The sequence below is a fragment of the Zootoca vivipara genome, chromosome 6 (genome assembly GCF_963506605.1).
Source record: "Zootoca vivipara chromosome 6, rZooViv1.1, whole genome shotgun sequence".
NCBI lineage: Eukaryota > Metazoa > Chordata > Lepidosauria > Squamata > Lacertidae > Zootoca > Zootoca vivipara.
The window spans coordinates 12,895,720-12,914,555 of record NC_083281.1 but is presented as its reverse complement, the minus strand read 5'-3'; the positions used below and the strand labels follow the sequence as shown (position 1 = coordinate 12,914,555).

General features: G+C 53.3%; 1 protein-coding gene across 1 annotated transcript; it reads left to right on the top strand.

The window, feature by feature from the left end:
* Positions 1 to 11,198: 11,198 nt before the first annotated feature.
* DIRAS1 (DIRAS family GTPase 1) lies at positions 11,199 to 12,682 on the top strand. The gene has a single exon (XM_035119700.2). The coding sequence runs from the start codon at positions 11,199 to 11,201 to the stop codon at positions 11,793 to 11,795; it is 597 nt and encodes a 198-aa protein (XP_034975591.1). The 3' UTR covers positions 11,796 to 12,682.
* Positions 12,683 to 18,836: the final 6,154 nt, after the last annotated feature.

Sequence of the window (18,836 nt, the reverse complement as noted above, 5' to 3'; positions counted from 1 at the left end):
GTGGTCGATTATGCAGGGGGGGGGCATACCTGGTCCTGCCCAATATTTTATTTAAGTTGGCACGCTTGTCCTACCTCTCAGGGCTGTCGTTGCAGGGATGCCCCTTCGGAGTCCAATGCGGAGGGAGAAACGCAATTAGCTAATGAGCTAACTAGTCATGACAGATGGAAGAGATGGAAGCCCCAAGGTGTGGGGGGGGGGGCTGTGAGGGGCGGGACCTGAGGCTAGGCCCCTCCCCTCCCTCCCTCCCTCCCCATATCGGCGACGTTCACACGTGACGCGCCTCCTCCTCCTCCTCCGCGGCGCCTCCGGATGGCTGCTGGGCGGCCGCGCTGCTGCTGCTGCTGCTCCGGTCCAGGCTGAGCCCCCCCAGGCAGGTAAGGCGGATGCAAACCGGGGGGCTGGGCTGGGGGCTGGGGGGGTGGCTTTATTTTGGGGGAGGTCGGCGGTTCCTCTGGGGTCCCCCTCTCCGCAGCCGCTTGCCCATCTGCATGCAAGCGACCCCCTCCCCGGGGATGCGTAAAAATATTCTCCCCTGCGCGCCCCGGATGCATTGGGGGGGGGCAGCGAGGGATGACGCGAGTGATGCAGGCAAGCCACGGGGCGGGGGCGCTGTTGGAGGAAAAGGGTGGGGAGGGGGCTCGGGCACCTGCATTGCCCCCCATTGAATGTCCTCATTCGGGGGGGTGTCTTTTTGGGGGGGGAGCAGAAGCAGCGGCAACATCTCCAATTTGGGGGCAGCAGGAAAGGGTCCCCTCCGTGCACTGCAGAAAAGGAGGGGAACCCCCAAACACAACATACCGCACCCCATAGCCCAGCTGCCTGCCACTGAGGAGGGACAGCCGCCTTCCCCCAGGGTGGGGGGCAAAGCTGACGGAAGCTGCAGCAGCTCCCTCCCCCCTTTCCCGCGTGAGGTGCAGCTGCTCCTGCTCCTGGAGGCTCTCTTTTGAGAGATCCTGGCCGGATCTGGCTCAACAGCTCTTCCCCTCTCCCCCCACTGAATCGCCCTGGACCTGGAGGCTGCCGGCCAGTGTAGGTTGTGTGGCTTCTCCCCTTGGGGTGCCTCCATCTTTCGAGTGGGCAAGAGAAGGACATGGGGTGACCCTCGGAGATTCAAACACTAGCACCCGCCAGGGCGAGGAGAGGAGCTATCCGAGGCCACAAAGGCACCTGCTGCCTTATTGCCAAGTGTCTGCCTGGGTTACTAGTCCCAGCACAGACTGGCAGCAACGGCTGTGTGGGATTTCTGGCAGAGAGGTGCCGCGGAGGAACCTCTTCCTAAAGATCAGGTAAGATGCTGGTCCTCATGATTTGGGAAGGAAACCAAGCCCAGCCCCTGCTCTGACTGGCTCAGGGTCACCTGACAGATACATAGGAGCCCCCCCACCTGCAGGAAGGCAGGGGGGCAGCAGGCCTCTCCCCCCTCCCACATGCTCCCAGCCACTGGGACTTGGAGGCAGACTGCTTCTGGGCCTGGAGGCTCCACAGACAGCCTTTCAGACAGCCTCTCTCTCCTCCGTGAACTTGGCTGGTTCTGTTCAAAGAAGGGCACCCTGGGTTGGGCCAGCCTCCTATTTGCCACAAGCTCCACCCCTAGAGATCCCCCGCCATGGCCCTCCAATTCCAGTTTGTGACTGACAGCCCTTGATAGCTCTACCCCCTCCCCACCCCCCTGCCTCTCCTGCATTACTTTTGCTGATCTCCTTTCGCAGCTGCTCAGGCTGGTGGCTGTCATGAAATCTTGTGGCGGTGAGTTCCGCAGCCTCTGCGAAGAAGTCCTTCTTGCAATGCAGTGGGTCGGACTAGATGGCTCTTGGGGGTCCCTTCCAACTCTACGATAGGAGAAAAACCTATTTCTCTATCCACTTTCCCCACCCACGATTTCACACCCCTCTTGCCCTATCCTCTGTCCCAGAAGCATTTTCCTTGCAGGGAACTATCTGTGGTGCCGGATTCTTCTCAGGGTCCTTTTGGGAGAGTTTCCCAGCACCCATCCAGATCCTTTGGCCCTCATTTTTCTGCTGCAAAATGCCGTGTTTGCCCCCACATTTAACCTTGAACTGACGCCCTCCAGAGGTTTTGCCTGCCAGTCCCAGCAGTCAGAGAAGAAGAAGAAGAAGGTGGTGATACAGACACTCCGCTTGAGCTCAGAGGCACTGTTCTCCAAAACAACAATCCCGAGTCAGAAGGAGCAGGGAGCAATTCAGGTGGATAAGAGAAATCGGATCTGCAAGAAGCATTTGAATCGCTCTTGATTTTTTTACTCCGGGGGAAGGGAGGGGGATGAGGACTGAATGCTATGTCAACAGGCCCCCACTTGGGGTGGGGTGGGGTGGGAGAGCGTTAATGAGCGTCTGAAGACCCCCTTTCCCCTTCCAGGAGGCCTATCTCTTGGCTGGCCTCCCTCTCTCGCAGCTCTGGGGCTTTTGAGAGCGCAAAAGCTCTCCCTCGCCCGAGAGCCGAGAGCGAAACTCCTGCTCCGTAATTAATTGCTGCTGAACGGGGTCCAAGATCTGGCCCGAAACATTGCAGTGCCTCTGCTTGCGTTGCAGTGCAATCTGCTGCTGCTACTGCTGGGGTGCCCTGCAAATCTCAGTACCCCTTTTTTGTGCAGCGGGAAAGTGCATGCCAAAAGTGGCTGGGTAAGCCAGCCAAATGGATGAGGTGGTATTATTATTATTATTATTATTATTATTATTATTATTATTATTATTATATCTTGCTGGACCCCTCAAGAGTTAGTGAGCAGAGGCAGAAAGGCTTGCAGAACTAATGCTGGGACCTTCATTCCAGTTCATTCCTGGTGGGCACAGCTGGTGCCGGGGCCCCTCAGAGGACCTGTAGACCAGCCCCTGCTTGCTGGAGCCTCTTGTAGAGGAAGGGACAGAATCCGCCACTCGGATCCTGACTCTGCACAGCTTTTGGGGATGGGCCACAGTGCAGTGGTGGAGGAGCACCTGCTCTGAATGCAGAAGGTTCACACACACACACACCCATGGCATCTCTTAAGTATAAGATGCCTAAGCCTGAAACCCTGGAGAGAACCGCTGCTGCCAGCCAGCGCGGGCAATGCTGAGCCAGATGCCACTTAGCCTGCCCTGGTCGCTGCCTACATCCCTTGTGCAGGACAAAGAGGACTAGAATATTGCTGGTTTTTACAGGAAGGTCCTCTTCTTAGTTGCAGAGCAGCTGCGCTGCAGGCAGAAGGTCCCTGGGAGGCTGTCAGCCTGAAACTCTGCAATGGATTTCTTTGGAAGGTGGCAGACTCTCATTCATCCACCGGTCAGGTGCAATGCGATCTCTGCATTGCAAGGGGTTGGGCTGGATGACCCCTGGTGGTCCCTTCTAACTCTGCGATTCTGATTTCCAAAGCTGTTGCCACCCAGTCAAAATTTCTGGGCCGTATTCCAGGGAGACCCCTGGCTCCCCCTCTTCCCAAATTCAATCCGGCTGCCTTGCTGCCTTGCACAGGACAGAGTTAATCTGTGGAACTCCCTCCCACAGGAGGCAGGGGTGGCCACCAGCCTATATGGCTTTGGAAGAGGATTGGGCAAATTCATGGTGGAAGATAAGGCTGCTGTGATGATGGTGGTGGCGGCGGCGGCGGCTTTTTCCAGCTGGAACTCTCAGGTGGGCGCCATTGCCATGCTCAGAGGGAGAGTTCCAGCACCTCCTTTTCTAGAAAAATAGCACAGATTATTATTATTTATTAAGTTTGTATGACACGCTTCATCTGAAGATCACAGGGGGGTTCACAACATAAAAATGCAAAATGAGAACACAAAATACATAATAAAACAAAAACGAACCAATAATCCCCCCTCCCACAGCACATTTAAAAAGGCATCGGATGTCAATCATCCAAAGGCCTGGAAGAAGAGGAATGTTTTTGTCTGTTGCCTAAAGATCTATAATGAAGATGCCAATTGAGCCTCCCTGGGGAGAGCGTCCCACAAACGGGGGGGCCACTGCAGAAAAGGCCCCGTTCTCTGGACCTCTTGTGGAGGAGGCTCATGAAGAAGGGCCTCAGAGGATGATCTTAGGGTCCCAGTAGGTTGATATGGAGAGAGGCAGCCATAGAATCTAGAATTGTAAGAGTTGAAAGGGATCCCAAGGGTCATCTAGTCTAACCCCCTGCAATGCAAGAATCTGAGCTAAAGCACCCTTGAGGTATTGTGGTCTTGAACCTTTTAAGGCAGGCTTCCCCAAACTTCGGCACTCCAGATATTTTGGACTACAATTCCCATCATCCCTGACCACTGGCCCTGTTAGCTAGGGATCATGGGAGTTGTAGGCCAAAACATCTGGAGGGCCGCAGTTTGGGGATGCCTGTTTTAAGGCTTCAGAGGTCAATACCAGCACTTTGAACTGGGCCCGGAAACTAATTGGCAGCCAGTGCAGTCGGACCAGGATCGGTGTAATATGCTCAAACCCTCTTGCTCCAGTCAGCAACCTGGCCGCTGGATTCTGCACCAGCTGAAGTTTCTGAAACCTATGTTATAATGCACTGCAGTAGTCTAACCTTGAGGTTGCCAGAGCATAGACAACAGTAGGCTCTCCCTGTCCAGATAGGGGCGTAGCTGGGCCACCAGCCGAAGGTGATGGGAGGCACGCCGGGCCACTGAGGCCACCTGAGCCTCGAGCGACAGCAAAGGATCCAGGAGGACTGCCAAGCTACGAACCTGCTCCTTCAGAGGAAGTGTAACCCCATCCAGAGCAGGCAATCTCCCGCCCATCTGGTCTAAGAAAAAAACCCCACTAACAGCGCTTCCATCTTGTCTGGATTGAGCTTCAGTTTGTTGACTCTCATCCAGTCTGTTACCAAGGCAAGACAGCAGTCCAGCACATCCACTGCTTCACCTGCAGATGTAAAGGAGAAATAGAATGGAGTGTCACCAGCATACTACTGACAACGTACTCCATAGAATCATAGAGTTGGAAGAGACCACAAGGGTCATCCAGTCCAACCCCCTGCCAAGCAGGAAACACCATCAAAGCATTCTTGACATATGCCTGTCAAGCCTCTGCTTAAAGACCTCCAAAGAAGGAGACTCCACCACACTCCTTGGTAGCAAATTCCACTGCCGAACAGCTCTTACTGTCAGGAAGTGGTGGAATCTTAGGTGGAATCTTCTTTCTTGTAGTTTGTCCGCTTCTCTGTAGCAGCTGTAGCAGCTTCTCTCTGTAGCAGCTTCTCTGTGTCTGCTTCTCTGGAGCAGCAGAAAACAACCTTTCTCCCTCCTCCATATGACATCCTTTCATATATTTGAACATGGCTATCATATCAACCCTTAACCTTCTCTTCTCCAGGCTAAACATACCCAGCTCCCTAAGCCGTTCCTCATAAGGCAAAACTCCAGATACCATATCCAAAACTCCAGATACCGTAACTCCACCCAGCGGTTTCATGTAGATGTTAAACAATGTGGGGGGTGCAGGATTGAGCCCTGCGGAACCCCCCATTGAAGGTTCCATTGGGCTGAAAAGCATTTCCCAAGTAACACCCTCTGGGAACAACCATCCAAGTAGGACTGAACCACCGCGGAGGAGTGCCACCCACCCAAACTCAGACAGCCATCCTAGAAGGAGACCTTGGTTGATGGAATTGAAAGCCGCTGAGAGGCTGAGGAGAATTAAGAGGGACACATTTCCCCTGCCTGTTTCTTGACAAATGTCATCATGCAGGGTGGCGCTGTGGTCTAAACCACTTGCCGATCAGAAGGTCGGCGGTTCGAATCCCCGCGACAGGGTGAGCTCCCGTTGCTCGATCCCAGCTCCTGCCAACCTAGCAGTTCGAAAGCGTGTCAAAGTGCAGGTAGATAAATAGGGACCGCTCCGGCGGGAAGGTAAACAGTGTTTCCATGCGCTGCTCTGGTTCGCCAGAAGCGGCTTTGTCATGCTGGCCACATGACCCGGGAAAACTGCGGACAAATGCCGGCTCCCTCGGCCAGTAAAGCGAGATGAGTACGCAACCCCAGAGTCGTCCGCGAAGAAGAGAAGAAGAGTTTGGATTTGATATCCCGCTTTATCACTACCCGAAGGAGTCTCAAAGTGGCTAACAATCTCCTTTCCCTTCCTCCCCCACAACAAACACTCTGTGAGATGAGTGGAGCTGAGAGACTTCAAAGAAGTGTGACTAGCCCAAGGTCACCCAGCAGCTGCATGTGGAGGAGCGGAGACACGAACCCGGTTCCCCAGATTACGAGTCTACCGCTCTTAACCACTACACCAAAGCAGTTTCTGTGCCAAAACTGGGCCTTAGCCCTGATGGAAATGGATCCAGAAAATCAGTTTCCTCCAAGAGTGCCTGGATCTGGTCTGTGATCACCTGCTCTAGAACCTTGCCCAAGAAAGGGAGATGAGGCAGGGAAGGTTTCTTAAGAAGTGGTTTTACCACGGCCTCCTTCAAACAGGCAGAGACCACCCCCTCTCCTAAAGAGGCATTGATCACCTCCCTGGCCTAGCCAACTGTTCCCTCCCTACTGGTTTTTACCAGCCAAGAGGGGCAAGGGTCTAGAGTGCAAGTGGTTGCCCAGACTGATCCAAGCATCTTGTCCACATCCTCGGGCCTTACGAACTGAAACTCATCCAACACAACAGGACTAGACTGTGCTCTGGACCCCCCCATGAGATTCATCTGCTATAACAGCAGTCAAGGTCTTGGTGGAGGCAAGCGATTTTATCCTCAAAATGCTTTGCAAACAAGTCACAGTGAGCTGTCGCCGGTTCTGTCACCTCCTTTGGGCCAGCTCTGCCAGACGACATGATGAAGATGCCATGGACCCTTCTTTGCTGCCTTCACTGCTACTAGATAGGCTCAATAATGAGCCCTTACCAGGGTTCGGATGTATTCATTCGGATCTTTCCTCCACTTACGTTCAAGCTGTCTCCCAGCTTGTTTCCTCGTCCTAAGCTCTGGAGTATACCAGGGGAGCGATTGGGCTCAAGGGCGATCGTGTCAATAGCCCGAGCCATTCAGGTGTTGCAGAGGTTGGCCAGGGCTTCGACAGGAGCACCAGTCATATCAGCCAGAATTGCCCCCAGAGAAGTATCTCAAGAGCTGTCCCACGGAAGAGGGAGCAAGCTTGTTTTCCCCCCCTGCTCTGGAGGGTAGGACTCGAACCCATAGCTTCACATTACAGGAAGGGAGATTCCGACTCAACATCAGGAAGAACTTTCTGTCAGGAAGAGCTTTTCTACCATGGAAAGGAGGTGGTGGACTCCCCTTACTTAAGAGGTTTTCAAGCAGAGATTGGATGGCCATCTGTCCTGGAGGCTTTAGCTGAGATTCCTGCATGGCAGGGGGTTGGGCTGGATGACCCTCAGGGGCCCATTCCACCTCTACGGTTCTATGATTCTATGATTCCATGAAGTGATCTGGCCATGACAAGGGACTGGCGTTAACACCCCCCCCATTTTCAGATCACCCTGTCTAGACAAGAGAGCAAGGGGCAGCGTGTGGCCTGACACATGTGTTGGGCTCGGGACACGTCACAGCCCCATGAAAGTCACAGAGTCCTGAGCCCCCCAGAGCTGGTTGCCTCTGCATGGAAGTTTGGGGTCCTCCACACACCCCTCCAAGACTCTGCTAGCTCAGACAGGGAGACTGGCGGGCGATAAAGCAGCGCAGCACAATCCCAAATCTGTCCAACCCCAGGAACAGCCACTCTAGATCTCCCCCAAACTGGACACTCACACACAGAGAGAGAATTCCTCTAAACCACGGCAAATTCCCCTCCCTGACCCCCAAGTCTCGCCGGATGCTGCACACAGGACCCAGGTGGGCACAGCAGGGTGAGATCCATGCCACTCTGTCCACCCACCCAGGCCAGATCTCGAACAAGGGGGTCTTAGTCCAAGCCAACCTGGGATTCAGCAGCCGCAGACAAGAGGGGGATAGTGGGGTGCTTTGGGTTAGGGGGGGTTGGGGCAGGGTAGCTGAGCCCCCAATTCCCAGAGGCCTGAGTTCAATTCCTGGTCCCCCAAGCAGCGGCAAGCCACTCAGGCACCAGGATTGCAAAGGACCACCCCCCCTCCCTGCGTCCAGCTCCGCTCAATTGCTCTTGCTGGTGTGTCCAAGGTGCCATATGGCCGCCCGGCAGCTCTGTCCAGAAATAGCATGGTACGCTGATCCTATTATGGGATGTCCACCTGGGGCGGGCAAGTCGAGTCTGTGCTCGGCCTCCGCCAAGGCCAGATCCTGCAACCAAGGACAGCTGGCACCCGGTGTCCGAGGGCTCAGCTGGGTATGGAGAGAGGAAGCAGCCCAGATTTTGAGAGCAGGAGAGGACAGCTTGCCTTTGACAGAGGCAGGCTCTTGGTCCAGGAAACCCAGCGATGCCCACACAGGCCGGCAGCAGCTCTTGGGGCTTTCAGACTCAAGGAGACGTTTCCCCGCCTGGAGACACCACCTGGGAATTGTTTTGGAGGAGAGAAGCACTCACACCAGGAATCGAACCCAAGCCTCTGCTCGAAGCACAAGTGGAGAAAAAGGAGAGTGTGTGGCCTAGTGGGAAGGGTAATGCAAGAATGATGTTGAGGGTCATCCAGTCCAAGGCAGGAATATGCAGCTGCCCCATAAGGGGATCAAACCCGCAACCTTGGCATTATCAGACCATGCTGTAATCAACTGAACTATCCAGGCTGGTGGAGGGCATCGGTTAGCCTAGGCAGGTTTTGCACCCGTGCCCCTACAATAGCCCAGGGGCACGTGCAGGCATGGGAAACAGGGGTGCTGGTCGGGAGCTGCTTGCACCAGGTTTTCATATAATCGTAGTGTTTGAAGGGACCCCCAGGGTCATCTAGTTCAACCCCCTGCAGCGGAGTAATCATTTGCCCAACATGGGACTTGAACCCATAACCCTGTGATGAAGAGTCTCATGCTCTATGGACTGAGCTTTGCATTGTGAACCTCCCAGAGATCTGTGGATGACGGGTGGTATACGCATAATAATGGTCATGATATTATTATTATTATTATTATTATTATTATTATTATTATTATTATTATTATTCCCGCCAATGCCTGGGCAGGGAGATGGGTTTGCAATGGAATTCCAGGCTTCTGGCTTTGGCTCCCTTTGCAAAAAGGCCTATCCTTCCCAACGAGTCTCTGCCACTGCTTTTTTACAATCCCACTAAACCTCCCACATTTGAGAATCCATTTCCCCTTTACATTTCCCCTTCTTTCCTCCACCATCCACCCATTTCCTTGACGGGAACTAGAGACAAGGTTTTTGGTGGCTGCTATGCTCTGCCCTCTGCCGTCGGAGGCAGGATATGGCTTTTGTACCTGGATCCTGCTTTCGGGTTTCCCATGCTGGGCACCTGGTCAGCCGCTATGAGAAGAGGGGGCTGGTCCCCTTTGGCCTGGTCCGTGTGCCAGACCCTCCCCTGCGGAGAGCCTCCATGCCCAGCAGCAATCTATCCCCAAAAGCCGGTCGCTGGCAGCTGCAAGTGGGGAGAGAAGTACTGCCACCCTCAAGTCCCTGCAAGAGGCTAGGCTAGGGGGTTGAACTAGATGACCCTTGGGCCTGACCCAGCAGCCAGGCTCTTCTTACAGAGCCCCCAGCTCCAGAGGCAGTCTATCTCAACTTCGAGGCTCGGGGGGGGGGCATTTGGCCACTGTGAGGCTAGCCAAGCCTCTATAGCCCAACCCAGCTGACATCCTCATACCAAGGCTGGGACCTGTGGCATTCTACTGCTCCATATTCCTGCATCGCAGGGGGTTGGGCTAGATGACCCGCAGGGTCCCTTCCAACTCTATGATTCAGGAAGAGGCTTTTTCTGACACTCCCTGCTTCCTCCTGTAGCAGTGAGTTCCCCTGGCCACTGTGTCTCCCAGGGTCGGGGGGGGGGGGAGAGGACACACCCATCAGGGCTTCTTTTGCCCTGATAGATGCCTCCAGAGGGCAGAAGCCTCCTTTATCTCCCCCCTCCCCAATTCTGCACTGCGGGTTTTCTCCCTGTTGCCAAGACGGCTCCTACTTTGTGCCGGAATGATGAACCGCCCTCCACTCTTCCCCATCTTCTCCTCCATTGCCAACCCCAGAGAATGACCTGGTTTGGGGGGGCAGAAAAATGAGGGGGGGTGAACGGGGAAACACTGAATGGGGCGAACAATGAATAGGATATGCAGCCTCTGTGTCTCCCGGCCCTTCCTGCCTTTTCCTCTTCCCCGTTTCAAAAGGAGCAGCTGCCAAGGAGGCGAGTCCCCCCCTCTTTTTGCAAGCGCCTCCCAGAGATTAGTCAGTGGGGCTTTTGTGGGGAGGTTGGTTTTTTTTCTGGCAGACAAGCTGCTGGCTCTTTCTCCCCCCCACCCCACCCCACCCCCCGCCACCCTGAAATGGTGCCAGCAGAAGAGGTCTGCTCCGAGGGGCTGGAGCAGCTTGGGGGTGGGGGGTGGGGCTGCCACAGGGCAAGATCCGTCCTGTGCAAACCCCTGCCTCCATGCATCTGCCAGTGAGAAATTGTGTTAGGGGGAATTGCTTACCCCAAAATGCACCTTTTGGGGGGAATTACACGCTTGAAATGCAGAAATGTGATGCACTGGTAGGGTTGCCAAGACTCAATAGAGGACAGGACTTCTGTGCCTTTAATTGCCCTGCTCTCTTTTGAGTCTGGAAACCTTAAAGAGAAACCAGCAGGCCCTTTGTTTAATTTCCAAGCCAAGGGTCTGCTGGTTTCTCTTTAAGGTTTCCAGACTCAAAAGAGAGCAGGGCAATTAAAGGCACAGAAGTCCCGTCCTCTATTGAGTCTGGCAACCCTATGCACTGGACTTAGATTTATTTTTTGGGGGGGGGGGTTGTGAATTTGCCCAGTGAATTTGGAAGAGGAGGGGCGCTCTTTCACTTTGACCTGCCTTGAATCTTTGCTGGGGTTGGGGGCGGGGGGGGGGAGCATATCCTGAGCCTTATTTATTCCAATATTTTATTTATTGCAACTTATATCCCCACTAAAGGGCGGTTTGCATGGTCCTGCCCCCTCCTTGTTTTAATCCCCATTCCTGCATCGCAAGGGGTCGGACTGGAAGACCCCCTACGATTGCAAATAATTTTGGCTGCTTTTCCAAGCCTGGCCCCTTGGCGCCCCCCCCCAGCTAACCCCCTGCTCTGACGGCTATGCCCCGCTGCCTCTGCTCCTTGAAGCTGACCTTGCCTGCCCTCCTCCTCCTCTCTCCCGGCGCAGGTGCTGCCAAGATGCCCGAGCAGAGTAACGACTACCGGGTGGTGGTGTTTGGCGCGGGGGGTGTGGGCAAGAGCTCCCTGGTGCTGCGCTTTGTGAAGGGCACCTTCCGTGACACGTACATCCCCACCATCGAGGACACGTACCGGCAGGTGATCAGCTGCGACAAAAGCGTGTGCACGCTGCAGATCACCGACACGACGGGCAGCCACCAGTTCCCGGCCATGCAGCGCCTCTCCATCTCCAAGGGCCACGCCTTCGTGCTGGTCTTCTCCATCACCTCGCGCCAGTCGCTGGAGGAGCTGCGCCCCATCTACCAGCAGATCGTCCACATCAAGGGCAGCGTGGAGAGCATCCCCATCATGCTGGTCGGCAACAAGTGCGACGAGACCCAGCGCGAGGTGCCCACGCAGGAGGGGGAGGCCACCGCCAAGGAGTGGAAGTGCGCCTTCATGGAGACCTCGGCCAAGATGAACTACAACGTCAAGGAGCTCTTCCAGGAGCTGCTCAACCTGGAGAAGAAGCGCAACATGAGCCTCAACATCGACGGCAAGCGCTCCTCCAAGCAGAAGAGGACAGACAAACTCAAGGGCAAGTGCAGCCTGATGTGAGGAGGCCACGCCCCCACACAAAGCCACGCCCCCACACCCGCCCCACCGCTTGGCTCTGCCTTCCCTGCTCCTCCTCCTCCTTGGTGGCGTCCTGGTGGCGCTATGGGAACTGTGCTGCGTCCAGGTGCTTGGGGGGCTGGGCTATATCCTGGCAGCACTGTGGGCCCTGCACCACCTCTTCATAGCGCTATGGGGACTGGGCTACATCCCGGCAGCGCTATGTGAGCCGCGCTGCGTCCTAGCAGTGCTGTGGGCACCGTAGAGCCTCTTAACGGCACAATCTGCTACGTCTGAGCTGCGCTGTGGGTGCTGCTGCAATGCATCTCTGCAGGGCTATGGGAGCCGTGCGACATCTTGGCAACCATATGGGACTGGGCTGCATCCTCGCAGCAGCACTATGGGCGCTGTAGGGCCTCTCAGCAGCGCGGCGGGAACCGTCCTAAATCTTAGCAGCTCTGCGGTCTGTAGTTCGCCTAGTTCGCCTAAATGGACACACCGGCCCTGCCTGCGGACGTAGCACTACATCTCAGCAGGCCTTGGGGAGCTGTATGACATCCCGGCAACGCTGCGGGCACTGGGCGGCCTCTCGACAGCACCATGGGAACTGCGCTGCCTCTCAACAAGGCACTGGAAACTGCAGGACACCTTAGCCGCTACGGGAGCTGCCCCTCCAACCCACTGGCTCCTCACAGGTGGGAGGCAAGGCGAGACTCGGCTTCCCTGCCCCGCCTCCCACTTGTTCCCCTTGAACACGAGGACTTTTAGGGGTGGGGGTCCCTCGGTGCTTGGCGCTGCCGCTCAGGAGGGCTTCTCCAACCAAGGCGGGGCTGCTGCAGCAAACTGGGGGGCCCCGCAAAACCAAGGAGGTTGCCCCCCAGACCCACCCATTTTGAGTACCGAATCTCCTTGCTGGACTCTGGAGGGGGGTGAAGAAAAGAGAATCTTCTGTGACCTCCCCGCCCCGCATTTATTGCCCACACCCCGCTGGGTTTCCCTGCCATACAGCACCCGCTTCGAAGGAAAGCTCCGGGTGGAGACGACTGATGCTCAAGGGCCCTCCTCGCAGGGACGTCGCGGGTCTCCTTTGTGGGGCTTGTGGAGGCACAGGGGGAGCGTCAAGGGGAGGGGGCTATCTCCTGGCCTCTCCTGCAGCCCAGAGGCCTGGCCAACGGGCGCCCAGCAAGGCTACAGAGGAGAAACTGAGGTTTCCGGGTGGCATCCAGAGCAGCCTCCCCTTCCCCAACGAAGCACCCTTCTCAACATGCCAAACACTGAGCGTGGCAAACGTCCCCATGAACTTTTGAACGTGTCATTTATTTTTTATTTTCAGGGTGGGCGGGGGGGGTTTAAAGCTGCATAAAACCATAAGGCACAACAGAACATTTCTGCCAGTGAGGGGCGAGGTGAGTACGGAGGGGAGTGAGGAAGGGAGAGGGGGTTGGGTTTAAGAAGGGGCACCAGCCCGGCCTTAAGCTGGATTCCCCAAACCTGGTTCTCACCAGGCGCATCCTTGCCCATTCATTTTCTTGCACCTTTAATCTCTCTCCAAGGAGCTTGCAGGGGGTTGGGCTAGATGACCCCTGGGGGTACCTTCCGACTTGGCAATTCTGCGATTCCAATCCCTGCAGTGACCCTGCAAGGTGGGCGAGGCTAAGGGGCAGCGAGTGTCCCCCAAGGTCACCCAGCAAGCTTCCTGGCCGAGTGGAAGGGATCTATTTTATTTATTTTCATTTATTCAGTTTATAGACTGCCCTTTATCAAAAGATCCTGGGGCACAGTCCAACATTAAACGCACATTGCAGAGCACCAATAATAAAAATGTAATAAAAAGTGTAATATCAGTAATAGTAATAAAATAATCAGGCAATAACAGCCCCTTTCCCCAAGATTTAAAAGGCCGTAGATTATTTAATTTGAACCCTGGTCTCTCCCAGGTCCTTGTCTGGTGCTCTAACCATTGCACCATCACTGCCTCTCAGTGTTTTGTTTTGTTTTTTTACTTCAGCTCCTGTCAGTATGGCTGTGTCTCCCCCAGGAGGAGGCGCTATGGGAGAAGTCTGAGCTGCAGCTGGGTTATTATCGGAATATTATTATCCCACCTCCACCTCACCCACCCCAAATTGGGACTCAAGGCGGCTGATGCCAGTTAAAACAGTACAGATAAAATCCAGAAACACACGAAATATACCAGTAACTGGTAAGGAGTAATTGAAGCTTTGATGGAATTAGAGCAGGCATCCCCAAACTTCGGCCCTCCAGATGTTTTGGACTACAGTTCCCATCTTCCCCGACCACTGGTCCTGTTAGCTAGGGATCATGGGAGTTGTAGGCCAAAACATCTGGAGGGCCGCAGTTTGGGGATGCCTGAATTTAGAGCAACAGGGGAAAAAATACAAGCAGTAAAAACTGCAATGGCCCATTTAAAATCTCTTTCCTTAACAAGTTCCCCAAGGCCTCTAGGAACAAGGATGTCCACAGCTATAAAAGACAGCAAGGAGGGAGCTAGGCTGGTTTCCCTAGGCAGGGAGTTCCAAAGTTGCCTGCAGGGGTGGATTGAGGCAAGTGCGAGTCAACAGGGCCCTTGCAAGGTTGGCAGGCAAGGAGAGGCGGGAAGGAGCCAAATGCTGGTGTCATGTGGGGTGCTGCTGAACTTTTAAAAGCCCCCCAATCCACTGCTGTTTCTCAGAAGGAGCCACCACCGAGAAAGCCCTGTCCTGCTTCCCCAACAAGCGAGTCTAGGAGGGTGGCAGGAGAGAAGGGTCTTTGTTTGGGGCGAATATGGCCTTCCAGACAGCCTGGACCTCTGCTTTGTAGTGCTTTTTAGAAGGCATAATCAGAGTTGGGCCTGGAAACTGACTGCTGAGTGGTGGGGCTATTAATAATATTTATTATTATTAACTATTTATTATTTCTATGCCACCAATCTGACCGGGCTGCCCCGCCACTGTGGATGACTTCCAACAAGTTAAAAACATCCAACACAGCAAAACATCCAACATCAGAACATTTTAAACTTCTGACAGTAAGATTTGTTTGACACAGGAACGGTCTCCCTCAGGAGGTGGTAGACTCTCCTTCCAGAGGTTGGGTGGCCATCAGTCCTGGATGCTTCCACTCAGATTCCTGCATTGCAGGGGGTTGGATTAGATGTCCCTTAGGGGTCCCTTCCAACTACAATTATGTGATTCTATGATTCTATGAACCTTCCTATACAGATGCCGTCTAAGAGTCAGGTGGCCGTTGATTTCCTTGACATCTGATGCAACAAGGGCTCGCCTGCGCTCTCTAACCAGCCCCAGTCAGCAATCTGGCTGCTTAATAATAGAAGTATAGCATCTAGATCAAGGGAAGTAATAGTACCACTGTATTCTGCTCTGGTCAGACCTCACCTGGAGTACTGTGTCCAGTTCTGGGCACCACATTTCAAGAAGGATACTGACAAGCTGGAACGTGTCCAGAAGAGGGCAACCAAAATGGTCAAAGGCCTGGAAACAATGCCTTGTGAGGACCGGCTTAGGGAGCTGGGTATGTTTAGTCTGGAGAAGAGAAGGTTAAGGGGTGATATGATAGCCATGTTCAAATATATAAAAGGATGTCATATAGAGGAGGGCGAAAGGTTGTTTTCTGCTGCTCCAGAGAAGCGGACACGGAGCAATGGATTCAAACTACAAGAAAGAAGATTCCACCTAAACATTAGGAAGAACTTCCTGACAGTAAGAGCTGTTCGGCAGTGGAATTTGCTATCAAGGAGTGTGGTGGAGTCTCCTTCTTTGGAGGTCTTTAAGCAGAGGCTTGACAGCCATATGTCAAGAATGCTTTGATGGTGTTTCCTGCTTGGCAGGGGGTTGGACTGGATGGCCCTTGTGGTCTCTTCCAACTCTATGATTTTATGATTCTAATTCATTTATTTTATTTATTAGATTAATCCCAAAGATCTCTGGGCAGTTCATGAGATGAAATTGAGGGCAAAGTCCCTCCTGCACAAAGCAACTGCCTTATGTAGCTACAGACAGGCTTTGCATTTTACAGCGTTGAGAATTCCTCCGATGGCAGAGCAGGAAATATCGGGAGAAGTCATTGAAAAGCGACTCTTGCGAGGAGATCCCTTGGCTACGGCTCTGAGTTGGTGTTCTGCAACCCTGTGCAGACTTTGGAAATGGTTCCCAGGAAATGTATGGCAGTGTTTTTGTCCCAGAGCCAGTGGCATGCCATGGGGGGCGAGGGGGCCGTGGCCCCAGGCAGAGATTTCGGAGGGGGCGCAACTCGGTGTCCCCACGTCAGGCTCCCTTGCTGAGGCTGCGTGGCTACCACCCTCCTGGCAGTCAGAGCCAGGACTTTTCCAGGCCCGTACTGGTACTTCCCCAGGACCTCCCTCCTGGCAGGTGTCCGTGGGCAAGGGGTGCGCCCCACAGTGGAGCAGAGCTGCCCCTTGCCTGGGACCTGCCAGCTGCGCGTCCAGGGAAGGGCTGTGCTTGGCCCCTCAGCCTGCCCTCTTCCGCCTTCTCCCGGGCTCTGCTGGGATGCCGCCCAGCCCTTGAAGGAGCGCCAGCCGCTGCTCCCACCTAGCTGAGAGGGCCAACGCGGCCGCTGGCAGGCGACCTCTGCGAGGAGCAGGAGCCACGGGGCACAGCGAGCCAAGTCCACCTGTTGCCTCCTCACAGCACCCACAAGGAGTGTTGCCATCCTTGCCTTGCCCTGTGCGCTGGCAACACATGCTGTGCCGTAAAAGCTACACCCGACTAAGAGAAGCCTGCGAGCGAGATGCTGAAGGCGTCTTCAGGAGGTGTCTGGACAGGAACCGGCCCTCAGCAACGTCATCTAGCTAAAATGTGCCAGGGGAGGTTTCGTCCCGAGCCCTTTTCAAAGGCAGCCCCACGTGGAATGCGTTGCGGTAGTTGAGATGGGGTGCAAAGGAGGTGTGGCCACCCCCTCAAAAACCCTCCCCGGTGCAGACCCTTAGGTGAGCCACCCTCACCAAAATCTTTTTATATATATAAGTTTTTTATTGGTTTTACAGAAAGATTGTACACAACAAACATAACCATTCCAAAAATAAAAAAGAGGTTCTTTCAAACCGTTTCCGAGCACAATTCAAAGTGTTGGTGCTGACCTTTAAAGCCCTAAATGGCCTCGGTCCAGTATACCTGAAGGAGTGTCTCCACCTCCATCATTCTGCCCAGACACTGAGGTCCAGCACCGAGGGCCTTCTGGCAGTTCCCTCGTTGCGAGAAGCCAAGTTGCAGGGAACTAGGCAGAGGGCCTTCTTGGTGGTGGCGCCTGCCCTGTGGAACGCCCTCCCAACAGATGTCAAAAAGGAAAACAACTACCAGACTTTTAGAAGACATCTGAAGGCAGCCCTGTTCAGGGAGGCTTTTAATGTTCAATAGATTATTGTGTTTTATTTTTCTGTTGGAAGCCGCCCAGAGTGGCTGGGGAGACCCGGCCAGATGGGCGGGGTATAAATATATTATTATTATTATTATTATTATTATTATTATTATTATTATTATTATTATTATTCAGACCTCCCCCCTCCCTCTGGGGGTTGCAATTCTAAATTTTATTCCTGTATCTTTTACTGTGATCTATTATAGGCCTATAATCATGGTACCCAAAGTTCATGTTACTCTGCAAGTCTCAATGTATTCCTGCCAATGATTCCAACTGTTTACAGTGGTCTCTCAAATATTCCAGTCTTTTAAGAATACTTGGTCTTCCTGATTTCTGATCTTTCCCGCCAGTCTTGCCATTTCAGCATATTCCATCCATCTTGGTCTGCCACTCTTCTCCGATCGGTACTTCTCCTTCTTTCCATCTCTGGGCTACAAGCATTCTTGCTGCTGTGGTGGCATACAGAAACAGTCTTTTATTATCTTTTGGTAGTTCCACACCTGTAAAGGTAAAGGACCCCCTGACCATTAGGTCCAGTTGTGACCGACTCTGGGGTTGCGGCGCTCATCTTGCGTTATTGGCCAAGGGAGCCGGCGTACAGCTTCCAGGTCATGTGGCCAGCATGACAAAGCCACTTCTGGTGAACCAGAGCAGCACACGGAAACGCCGTTTACCTTCCTGCTATAGCAGTTCCTATTTATCTACTTCAATTTTGGCGTGCTTTTGAACTGCTAGGTTGGCAAGAGCTGGGACCAAGCAACGGGCGCTCACCCCATCGCAGGGATTCGAACCACCAACCTTTGGATCGGCAAGCCCTAGGCTCTGTGGTTTAACCCACAGCGCCACCTGCGTCCCTCACCTATAATCTAAAAAAAACTGCTTTTTTCAGCTTGTTGTACTGTATATGATTTCCCAGAAAGTTTTTACCACCCCACATTACCACCACATTTGATAAAAAAATACCCTCTTTCCTTTTACATTTCTAGCACACACTTGAACTGGTTCTATACATTTTCGCAATTTTCTGGTTGTCAGATACCAACGGCACCTCATTTTCATGTAATTTTCTTTCAACGAACAGCAGGCTGTAAACTTCAGATCCTCTTTCCATGACTTTTCCCATGATAAAAACTGTATATTGTAAGCAAAATCTCTTGCCCGGTGTATCATTATTGATTTAACTTCTTCATCTTTAGTGAGCCTTTCTAAAAGTAATTCATTCATTTTTGAAAGTAATTTCACATTATTTTCCAACAGATCTTTTTCAAACCTTGACATCTCTGTACCAAAACTTTTTTATTATTATCCAGTTTGAAGACATCATTTAATTGATGGTACTGTAACCAATCTGTTAGTAGCTCTCTAATGTCTTCAAACTTTTTTCATTTTAATTGATCTTCCACTTCTGCTAACAACTCTTTTTAGATTGCCCAATCACCTCTCATGCTTAATTTTTTAACAGATATAGCTTCTAACAGGGAGAGCCACCATGGTGTCTTCCGGTCTAATAGATTTTTATACTTCTCCCATACCTCATAAATTGATTTTCTTATCAGGTGGTTCAGGTATCGCTTATGTCCTTTCGTTGTTTTCATACCATAGCTATGCATGCCCCCCCATACCTGTTATCATGACCTTCTAGGGTGCCCT

What these genes read in the sequence shown, in the direction of transcription:
- DIRAS1 (XM_035119700.2), top strand. Translation starts at nt 11,199, where the DNA reads ATGCCCGAGCAGAGTAACGACTACCGGGTGGTGGTGTTTGGCGCGGGG.